Here is a 12596-nt window from a genome sequence, read left to right as displayed (position 1 = left end):
CGCACACTGTATCAATAGAACCTAACCAAACATAACCTACGCTGGCTTCGCTCGCTAACTTCGTCTAATTAACGTTTAAATAACTTCGTCTAATTATATATATATATATATATATATATATATATATATATATATATATATATATATATGTATTACCTATTTAGGTGGCCAGTAGACAGCTTCATTGTATCCTGACTATATGATGGAGTTACCCAAAACAGCTGATAACGCTACTGCCATTAAAGATTCTGAGGAAGAATACTAAAGTAATTTCACTCTTCGGACTTTTGAAACTAGTCGATCTCGTCATTATGAGATCGACTACGCTTTTACTACCGAAAGAGTGGGGAAATTATTGGAACAAAATTTGAACTGTAAAAAAAAAATAATTTGTCTGTTTTATGAATAATTGACCATATAACTTTAAAATATTTGCGTGGGAATATGAATACACAAAACGTTTACCAAATTTACCATATACAAATGAAAAGCTTAGATGCTGCTACTACACCGTAGGGACTGTAAGTGTACTGCAGTGTATAAACTTATCAACCTGCATGTACCAAAAGCTTGTTATTTTTTTATATTATAAAGAAATATAATAATGTTATTTAGTATTGTGAATAAATAGCAGTTTAAAACTATCAAATGTGAAGAACCACAGCATTCTGGAATGCAAGTATCTTCATTCAAGTGGGATTACCATGTGTGACTCAGGTATTAAAATAAGGGGTGTAATGATGAAATATTCTGTGTAAATTAATTTGAGGTATCATAGTTTTAGGAATTAATATGTATCTTAAATAGATGCATTTTATTTCGGTGAGTGTTCCTGTCATTGATTTAGGAGCCTATCTCTAAATTAATAACTCATAATATCATTTTTGAACTGCAGTAATCAGTGGAATAATTTAGACTCTGATTTATATCAGCACTGCATTCAAAATGAAATAACTGCTTCATGGAGTTTTAGCTGCTGGTGGTAAATGTTTGTTTTTATGAAATATTGCTACACAAAATTCACACAAACACACTCGCGCGCGCACAGAGAGAGAGAGAGAGACTGACAGACAGAGAGAGAGATAGATTATAATATATAAATTCCTAATGTAAACAAAAAAATATGAAATGATAGTTTTATTAATATCGTGTAATAAGAAGTGAAAAAGAAAACTATTTTTTTTTTTTTTTTTAATTACAGGCTTTGCTGCTACTGAAGATGCTGAAATGCCTGGGAATTACGGTTTAAAAGATCAAGTTGTAGCACTTCAGTGGGTTCATAATAACATTGCATCATATGGTGGTAATCCTAAGAGTGTAACAATAGTTGGACATAGCGCTGGAGGAGCTAGTGTTCACTATCAAATGGTATCACCACTCAGTAAAGGTAAAAAATAAAAAATAAAAGTTATACTTATTTACAACATAAGTATTTGATTAGTATTTTTGTTTTAAATTGTGAATCAGAAATTACGAGATCTGTTCAGAAAATAACCGAAGATTTTTAATTACGCGCCAACGGAGATATTTAGTGACTTACAGTTGGCAGCATTGTGTTCCGCATAATGTGCTCTGTAACCACTTCTTCTTGGATTGTGGATATCTCGTTTAGTTTATTTGTCTTATTGTTATTTGAGTGGAACGTGTTAAAGTGTTAGTAGCGATTTTTGTAATGTGCGATTTTCGGGAGCAACATACAACGTAAAATTTTGCATGAGACGGGGGAAAACTCTCACAGAACGTTTCAACTTTTGAAACAAGCTTAAGAGATGATGCTCTGGGTCGAACGCAATGTTACGAATGGTTTTCACGATTTAAAAGTGGTCGTCAGTTGATCGAATATGACCCTCGATCAGAAAGGCCTTCGACTTCAACTGATGATACCCGCGTACAGAAAATTAACGATCTGGTGCGTGCAAATTGCCGACTGACTGTCGGAGAAGTTGCAGAAGAAGTTAGCGTCTCGATTGGGTCATGCCGTGACATTTTGACTGAGAAATTGACCAATGTACCGACTTGCAGCAAAGTTGTTTCTCGTTTGATGATCACACCTACTCCTCAAACTTGTCTTCTTGCAATTTTTTCTTATTTCCGAAATTAAAATCTGTGATGAAAGGACGCCGTTTTGAAAATATTGTGACATTAAAGCAAATTCGTCACGGACCTCAGGCCATTACAAATGAAGCTAACCAGGACTGCTTCGCGTAGTGGAAACACCGCAGGGAAAAGTGTTTGATTAGGGGAAGGGAGTACTTTGATGGGGACAAGAACCAATTATCTGTAAAATATATATATATATATATATATATAAATGTTAAGTTCGTTTGTGTACGGCTTCAAAAACTCAAAATGTTCTGCACCGATTGAGCTCAAATGTTAGCACGATGTATAACCCGCATCAAAGATTGTTTTTATCTATTTTTCGCATCAGTCACATACCCGCGACCACGAGAAAACAGTTTTTTTTTTTTACGGTCAGTTGTGTACCAGTGACCGCGACATCTGCCGGAAGCGAGGGGAACACTCGCCATACTAGCTAACGACAACCGCAGTCACATGTGAAACAATACCTGTTCCCAATTACATTGTTTATAAAAAAAAAAAAAAACGTATCCACTTGCATCTGATTCAGATTATTATACAATCTGAATTAAATATTCACTTTAATTGAGGTACTTTTGTGTGATCGTGTCGTGATTGAGCTGCGCCTTTCACCAAGCTCTGAATTTATTAGAAAACGATCAACAGTGGGATATATGTATTAATAAGGCGTGCAACACTGCACATCCAAACCAAATTCGCGCATTATTCGCAATTATATTGCTTCCTTTCATCTCCCACAGAGTTATGGGAAAGATATCGATCGCATATGGCTGAGGATATTTTGCATAGAGTACGCCTAGAAAATACCAATATGACGATGGAATTTACAGAAGGCATTTACAACGAAGCATTGATAAATGTTGACAAGTGCTTAGCTATTGCAAATAAAGTTCTTAGTCAATTGGGAATGCCAGCACCAACCCGATTGCTTCATTATGTGGATTTAGGCCGTGAACAGAGTTACAACATTGGTGATCTTCATATGTCCAATCAAACATTCCCAAATTAACGCGTGAACAGAAAGGCATTTATGATCGCATAATGCAAATGATAAATGACGGAGTTGGGGGGACCTTCTTCTTGGATGCGCCAGGAGGAACTGGGAAAACATTCCTCATTAGATTTTTTCTAGCAACGGTTCGATCAAAAAATGACAATTATCCTGTTGCGGAATATTAATCAGCCAAAACTCTGCAACGGCACGTGACTTGCAGTTAAGAAATTTATGAATAACGTAGTGGAAGCAACGATTTTAACGGGGCCTTTCAAAGGTGAAGATGTCCTCATTCCTCGAATACCCATAATCCCGACCGATACACCATTTTAATTTAAAAGATTGCAATTCCCAATTCGATTGGCATTTGCAATCACAATCAATAAAGCTCAAGGTCAATCTTTAGAATTGTTGTGGTTTAGATTTAGATGCGGAATGCTTCTCACATGGACAACTGTATGTTGCGTGTTACCGAGTCGGCAAACCAGATAGCCTTTATATCTACGCAGACAGTAGAAAAACAAAAAAATATTGTATATCCACAAGTATTGAAAAATTAAACTTCTATGAAACGTATGCTTTGTTTTGTTTCTCATTTCTCATCCATGGAACCACAATGTGCCACAGCGAAGCGTGGCGAGTAGAACTAGTTAATAATAAAGATTAAAAAATACAGTTCAATTATTTTCTAAACAGACCTCGTACATGGTTAGGTGTAAGAGGTAACTTATTCTCAAAGGATTGGTAATACGCAGATTTTATTACACCAATAATATGGAAACCTGAGGTTCAATAGCCATGTTGACCTTTGACCCTTTGAGTCCAAGTTGAGGCACAACTTCAGTGTATGTTTTCCAAGATTACCTCCTGTTTGTCGTTAAATTTACACGCTGAAAGAGTGGATTTACTGCAAAATACATAGCAAAACATGAGTTTGAGCTCCAAAATTACAACAAAGAACCAACAATAAAATTGGCTATTGAATCTCAGGGGCTTTTTCACGGTTTTATTCGAATACATTAAAGAACGGCTGCTTTCAATGATGAATGTGTGTTCACATGTTGAAACGGTTGATTAAGTGAAAAATTCATAGTAAAACATGTTTTAACTGCAAATACCATGATTAATTTATGATGATGATGATGATAACAACGATGATGTAGGTCATCTCATTACTTTCAGCGAAAGCGGATGTTGTAGATTTATAATTTTTTATAGTTGCGATGGCTAATTATTGACAGTTGATGTTGTTTTATCTATATCTTACATAAGAAATGGGATTTCTCAGACATATCTTTTATTAAATAAAAAAAGGGCGTATCTCAAAAACGATGCGTCCTAGGCCATTTTTGTCTCTGGAGCCCTTTACAACTACGCTACTTGCTCACTAATCTGGTTTCATGTTGGCATTGACAACCAACCTTCTTTATCAACAAACAGATAATTAATAAGATTAGAGAATAATATTTTTTTGGTCAAATTTTTATTTCTACTGATGCTTGTGTTCTGTATTATTGCATCATACTTCCATATCGCTAGTGAAAAAGCGCTCTATCTCCATATAAGCTTTCAGATCTCTTTGGTTGTAGTTAATGGATTGAAAATGATAAAGAACAATAGTTAACTTAAATGTATAAATTTTTTTATCTTGAACTAATTCACCACGGAAGCTTGTACAGAAACTTGTAATGGTAATATCAAAACAGAATTATATAGTATATGAAAATTGCCATACGTTATGTAGTTAATTTCACTAAAGAATTTATGAAATGAAATAAGTAGCATGAAAGAAACCTTAAAAGAAATACCTTAAAGAGGACTAAAAATAAACGGTTTAGGTATTACGTAAAATTAACTTTTTAAAATGTCAAATCGTAGAGACTTCAAGAAACATTCAGGTATTCTTAATCTGATATATTGTCTTTTAAATATTGCACATTATTCTCATATTTTGGAAGGAAAGGAAAGGAAAGGAAAATTATACACCACTGTATAATTTTATGGATTGACATATCATTCAGTAAACATTTTCTAAACACTCAACCTAATTTTCTTAAGAATAACATTTTGAAAGATGAGAAAGATTAATAACTTTATTTAATGGGCTTTTTAATTACAATGTTTGATTTAAAAATCCTTAGTTGAGGAATGGCAATGTTTAAATAATTTTTTTAGTGAAGAGTTTATGATACAATTTTATATTGATACAATTTTTCTATTTTACCTGTTTTTTGTTTTGGACATCAGTAGCAGGTATCTTAAATTCTTTTAAATCTATACATAAAAAAATGTGCATTTAAAATTAAATACTTACAAAATTATTCTTATTCATACATTTTAACATTTTAAGATATTCATTACAGATGTCATGAGAAAACAGATTAGCTATTTTATGTTACAGCAGGGTTGTTTTACATTTTTATTTGTAGATGTTTACTTCCTAAATGTGTATAAATACACCTATTAATTTGTATTTTCTTATAGGGTTGTTCCATCGTGCTATACTAATGAGTGGTTCATCACACTGCCCATGGGCTTTAAGAGCTCCAGGTACAGTGGCAAAAAGAACAAAACAGTTAGCTTCTCTTGTTGGTTGTACAGCTGAACCATCAAAACATATGCTTGATTGTTTGCAACAGGTATCACCACAATTGATAATTGAAATGAATGATAAACTTAAGGTAAGTAGCTTAACTTACATTATTTATTAAAGTATTTAATATTACACTTTAATAAATAACGTACTCTGTAATTAAATAATAATGTAAGCTACAAATATCGCATGGAGATCTCATTTCCCATCTCTTGTATGGAGTTTGGAATCACATCAGTTTATACTAAAAAAAGTTTAAAATAATTTTAAATATAAAAAACATTTTCAGTTCAGTAGTTTGTAAAATGTATGCTGTAGAGTGAAATTAAATGGTTCACGTATGACCATACCTTTTTAACAAGAGTATTTTATTACATTTCAGTTCCAAATTGTTTAATCCATTTTTTTTAATGGAAAAAGTAGAACTTTTCTTTAGATTAAAGAAGAAAATGAAATCTTAAAGTAAATATAATGAGAAAAAAAGGGCCACAGAGAAACCATATTACTTACCTGAACTATTATATACTTCATAATAGTCTTATACTAATACTATGGTAAAGTGGTAACATCTGCTATCATTTACAAGGTTATAGATTATCCTGGTTAGACAAGGGGATTGTTTCAGATGCTACAAATCTACATACATCAACCCACCGGGCTGATGTATGTAGTGGTGAACGCGTCTTTGTAAATCAGCTGATGTCGAAGACAAGAGTTCCAACGTTCAAATCCTAGTAAAGGCAGTTACTTTTATACAGATTTGAATACTAGATTGCGAATACCGGTGTTCTTTGGTGGTTGGGTTTCAGTTAACCACACATTTCAGAAATGGTTGACCTGAGACTGTACAAGACTACGCTTCACTTACACTCATAGATATCATCCTCATTTATCTTCTGAAGTAATACCTTTTGGTGTCTCCTGGAGGCTAAACAGAAAAAAAATCTACATACATCATCTCTAATAAGTATGTAGTGTGGCCGAAAAATTCTTAACAAATCTCAAAAAGAAAAGAAAGTGAGTATAAAAAGAAAAAAACAGTCTTATAGTCTATAAAGCCAGGCATGTGGTTATTAAAGTCATCTGGTTACTATTTCTGAGATTGTTAATTGATGTTAATGGAATTTTAATAACAAGATGTTATTGTTAATGTGGTGTTGAAATTTAATTAATGTTAACTATCTTTGAATAGATTTGAACTTTAATCTCACAACACCATTTAGTTAATTTTTTTCTTTATCGTTCTACCAAATTATTTATTTCATAAGAAAACAAATATTAGATTTTGATTCATAATTTTATTTAGTTTTATTTAATCCTATGTATTCTTTTATAAAATTAGGAATGGGATGTGGATCCAATAATTGTTTTTACTCCAGTAGTAGAACCAAAAGGCACTGAAGGTGCATTTTTAACTGTGAATCCTCGAACTGTTAAGACATCTATTCCGATGCTGACTGGAATAACAAAAGATGAAGGGGGATTAAGACGAGCATGTAAGTTTAAGAATTTATTTAATTCAGAAGACATGTTTGCACTTTATTAACAAATTTATAAGAAGCGTTTATTTTGGATGCTGTTTTAGATTATAAAAATATAAATAACTATCCTGAAGGCTGATTTGATCTTTAGACTAGCATTAGCATTATACAAAGCCTAGATGTATTGCTGAGGTATACTAAACTAATAGTTATTAGTAGGGCTAATATTTTTCAACTTGGAAAGCATATTTGAAGTTTTACAAAATACATATTATTACAGTTCAGTCAATATCCTAGAATCACTGAAAAAATACTAAACAATTATGCATACAGGCTCACAGCAAAATCGTTTAATCCAGTATTAATGTAAGTAGGACCTGTTCCAGACATGGAAAACCATAACATGTTCCTGGCATTCCAGTCAGAACTGATGTATAAATATTATAAATTCAAATTTATTATTTATTAACATACATTCTAATATTATGTATAACTCAATAAAATATAATATTTTTGGTAGTTGTATGTTACCTTAAAATGTAATTTGTTACTTTATACATGTGGTATTAAAAATTTCTCTTAAGGCTGTGATGTATATAAAGCACCTGAGACACAAAGATCAGAATTGCCATCTCTGAGAATGACAATGTTCACTGTAAGCCAGCCCTTATGATGAAAAAATTGGAGTCGCAATCTGAGTATATGATCTTGTTCTTAATATAGCTTGTCAGATTTCCCAATCACAATTATTTTGGTTGTAATATCTAGTGAACATTGAAAATAATGTTAAGAAAGAAATCAGTCGCTTATGTTTTTGAGAATAACATTTTTCATTTAAACTTTTTTTTTTAAATTCTGTTACTTATATTCTTTCTTTCAAGATTTAATGGAATTTCTTTGAAAGATATAAAACATTAAAATAGAAAGTTCAGCTGCTCCAGTGTGTATTGAATATTAAGGTGATATTTATAATACATTATGAGATACTGAACTATATAGCTCCTAGTCATTAACCAATTTTTTATTTATTAAATTGCTAAAGAAACAATATCAGTTTTAAATTTATGTTTAGGATGGAATTTAATGCTATATTATCAAACTAATTTTTTTATATTTAAAGAATGAATTGTATAAATGGTTATAGAGAGATGGTCAGTAACAGAAATGGATGTGAAAATGAAAGTAGCAAGAGAGAACTCAAAACATTTAAAAAATAAAATATTAAAACTAGTTGCACATTTTCATTTGAGCATTTTGTTTCATAAATTCTTTCGAATTCAGTATAGATTTTTTTATGAATTTTTTGTTAATCTTTTCAAAACTAAAAGTGAATTCCAGTATCTAATTGCAATTTGCTTGATTGAGACATGTGGATTCCAGGTTAGTGTAGTGGTTAAACTTATCATCACAAAATCAGCTGATTTTCAAAGTCACGAGTTCTAAGGTTTGAATCCTTGTAAAGGCAGTTGCTTTTATATGGATTTGAATACTAGACTATGGATACCGGTGTTCTTTGGTGGTTGGGTTTCAATTAATCACACATCTCAGGAGTGGTTGGCCTGAGTCTGTTCAAGACTACACATTTAATGGTGCATTTACACTTACATGCCAGATTACTGTCAGATGCCTTGTCATCTCTGCAGATTACTGTTGACATCATGTCACTGTGCTATTACTCTGTAACCTGGTATACATAATTTAATAAATAATCTTCTCAAGTTGAACAAAGATCAATTTACAAAATTGAATAGTCAGTTATTATTGTTTTTGGACAAAACATTACGCACAGTTTGAATTACTTTGTAAATTACAAAGATGTTATTACTTTGTGGATTTGAATTTTGTTCTAGGTAAAGTCACTTTCACTATTGTCATAACAAGTATTCACACTGATAGATACATCATGAAGAATTTTCTAATTTTATACAAAATCAGATATAAGGTTTCCAGGAATAGTTTTCTAGGCAATCTATATTCCACTTGAAGAGCAAACAATAATATATTTTAAAAAGGAAATTTAACATTACTGTAGCAATCATTAGGAAATTGATCTCTTTCTACAGAAATACTAAAGATAAAACTAATTCAACGATGGATTGGGTATCGATAAATTGATTTAAGGTAATAATTGCAATTTGGGGTATGTAGACGAAGCTAAATTGAAAGTTGAAACCAGAATGGGAAATCTGGTGTGGCCAAACATTCTTTGAAAAATGTTCATAACATAAGTTCATTAGAATGAAAAGTTAATTTATAAAAACAATTATAAATTTAAAACATATAAAACCCACATAAAACATTAATACGTGAATGAATAAAAGGAAATTAATAATGTTTGGGGATTAAAGTTAATAAATTTGGAGATGTTAAGAAAATTTATTATAGAATAACATCAAGAAGCTTATATTTAATATACTCTTGGAATTTTAATATATTTTTCTTCAGCAGAATTTTTTTATAATAAATCATAGATTGTTGTATAAAGAGTACATTTAACGTAACTTTTCACTTTTGACTTGGAACAGCGTAAAGTGATATTGTATTATTTTGTAATTTAGTTTTTTATTTTTATAAACACTGAAGTGCTCTTATTGTAGGATTGGTGAGTAGTGACTTTTTCTTTTATTTATTAATTTATTTTGTTTATAATTTTTAATATTAATTTTTGTTTTTTAAGCATCGTTTTAAAATTTAAAATTTATTTTTTTACTTTTATTAATTTCCTTTCATCTACTGATGTCAGTTGTATAACTACGGAAATGTTATTTTAATTTTTTGTGAATTGCTTTAAAGCATTTTTTCTTTCTAATTCTATATTCATTTTGTTAAAAATTGATATAATAACAGAAGTTTATTAAAAAAAATCATTAAAAACAATTATGAAAGCTATCCCAAATTTAATTTCAGTTGGCTGGTAAACAAAACAAAATTAAGAAAAAGATTTACTATATATAAATTTATTTACCTACAATCAGGCAGTATTAACTTGGTCTGGAATTTTACTGTAGAGAAATAATTTTATTAGAGATATCATTGATGGCAAATTCAAAGTCAACAAGACTTATTAAAGGTGAGAAAAACACTCTTACTGTGGAATAAAACAAGTACTTGGATAAAGCATGGAAAAATAGCTTAATCATCATATAACAATAAAAAAATCTTTAAAAATCAAGACTTAAACATTATTCTGGCTATTTTATTATATACAAGTTATCTACATAAATAGTCATGAGATTTTCAACTACTAGTCACCACATTCAGGTACTTATTGTATTTTAACTGCATCAGACAACACTGGAGTCAAAGTATCCAGCAAGTTATTAACCCCATCATAGATTTGAAAATTTTGGATATTCAGCCAAACCTTTCATGGTAAAGATATAAGTTGTAGTGGGGTTTTAAAAGTTCCACATTTACTGCTTAGTTAAAAACTCTGTGTAAACTGCCGAGTGGGTATGTGCTGTCATGCAGAGAGACATCAGCTTTTGTGAGCATTCCATATATTTATTTTAGATTGATCTCTGAAATGTGTTTGGTATTGAAAGTAAACTTTTGATGTTACTATAATCTGATATTCCATGAATTCTGTCTGCAAAATCGATAAACTCTGCAAAATAATTTTCTCTACAAATGCCATTCTTTCCATCCCTTTCCAAGCATATTTTTGATCGCTTTTAGAATTCTTGATACAGTCTCCATAAGCATTGTCATTTACAATGTTATAATAATCATAACCATATACCAGAAACATAACTCATGATTGGAGTGGTAAAATGTCTTTTACTTTGAAAAAAGCAAATCATGGTACGAAGGAACATTTGGCAAGAGTGACAGTGTTTTGTCACTCTTTTTTTTTTAAAGCAATTCTTTTAATAACTATACTTCTCTGTACCAGTACAAATTAATTTATATTTAATAGATCAACTGTAAGTACAGAACAAGTGAAATAAGATGACTTACCTTATTTCATTACATAACTGAAGTGCTTTTGCGAATTTGAATCATGTCATCAGCTGTATAAATTATATAATATTACAAAACCATTAAAACCTTGCAATCCATGACAACATACTGTCCATTCACTTATAATTTTATGTTAAAAATATTTTTAAGGAAATTAAATTTTTTTTTTAATTTTCAAATTAAATTTAACTTATCATACTTTAAAACCATATTAAACCCTTTTATTTAAATTAAAAAATTTTAAATTATAATTATACTTTACTCAGTAAAGTAAAATCAGTGAAATGGTTAGTATATGATTTTGCTTTGCTTAAGTTTTTTTTTTATTTTAAAAGTTTTAATTTTTAATTATGTAATTATAAGTGAATATATAATTATATATATATATATATATATATATATATATATATATATATATATATATATATATATATATAATTATAAAATTATTTATATATATATATATATATATATATATAATTATAAAATTATAAGTGAATGGGCGGTGTGTTGTCACGGACTGCAAGATACTGATGGTTTTGTAATATTATATAATGTGTGCAGCGAATGATGCGATTCAAATTTGCAAAAGGGCTTCTGTTATATAATGAAATAAGGTATGATTTACCTTATTTCAATTGTTCTGTAGACTTGATTTATTAAATATAAATTAATACACACACACACACACACACACACACACATATATATATATATATATGTTTGTTCTATGTTTTTTTTTTTTTTAACTGAATTTTTACGGGCATCGACTGCTAAGGTCATTAGCCCTCGTCACATTCTTTAAAAGAAATTGTTATCTCCATCAGGATCGTCATATGTAAGGGTGTAAAGGGCCCTCACATTTTATTTAAAAACACAAACTTCACAATAAACATTAAAACATGAAAGACAAGGACAATCACAAACACTTACGGGGTGTAAAGGGCCCCAATATTAAAATTTGAGATAGGTTCTCAAAAGACCATGAAATTAAAATTAAAATTAAACTTATCAATACCATATCTTTCTTTCTTTCTTCTATGAAGTCTCATTTATAGTTTGTTTAAGCACCCTCGGGGTGACCAGAACCGCCGTTGAGCAGTATATCAGTCGTGCCAGGGTGCCGTGGCAGTTGAATCCTTCTTATATCAGGCCATAGGCATGCACGGCGTACACCCATAGCCTTGCGCCCTCAATCCACCTTTGAGGGTCCCCCATGCCATCATCGGACACACCCTGACTCACTGCTCTTGAATGCAGGTGAGCCAAAATGGCCTAAGCAAGAGGGCTACCTCCCGTCACTATACGTGCCACGCTTCGAGACTTCCTTATATGTATATATAAAACTACCGCTTAGAGTATCTTTTACCACAGCTTTAAACTTCCATTTTATAGACTTTTAAGAAGTCCACTGGCGTGTAAAAATGCAACTATATTTTCTTCATTTCCATTATCCAGATCA

At 30.8% G+C, this 12596-nt stretch overlaps 1 protein-coding gene across 2 annotated transcripts in view; it reads left to right on the top strand.

Moving 5' to 3' along the window:
* Window positions 1–12596, top strand: part of LOC142318964 (esterase E4-like) — a 70666-nt gene that overhangs the window by 20384 nt on the left and 37686 nt on the right. For both annotated transcript variants that reach the window (XM_075355679.1, XM_075355680.1), the window contains exons 4-6: window positions 1202–1387; window positions 5582–5778; window positions 7033–7186. In XM_075355679.1, coding sequence (XP_075211794.1) covers window positions 1202–1387; window positions 5582–5778; window positions 7033–7186 — 537 coding nt within the window. The remainder of the gene's footprint in view (window positions 1–1201; window positions 1388–5581; window positions 5779–7032; window positions 7187–12596) is intronic.

Source organism: Lycorma delicatula, chromosome 2 (genome assembly GCF_047948215.1).
Source record: "Lycorma delicatula isolate Av1 chromosome 2, ASM4794821v1, whole genome shotgun sequence".
In the NCBI taxonomy this organism is placed as follows: Eukaryota; Metazoa; Arthropoda; class Insecta; order Hemiptera; family Fulgoridae; genus Lycorma; species Lycorma delicatula.
Note: the sequence above shows the minus strand (reverse complement) of the source record. Positions and strands in the feature narration are given on the sequence as shown.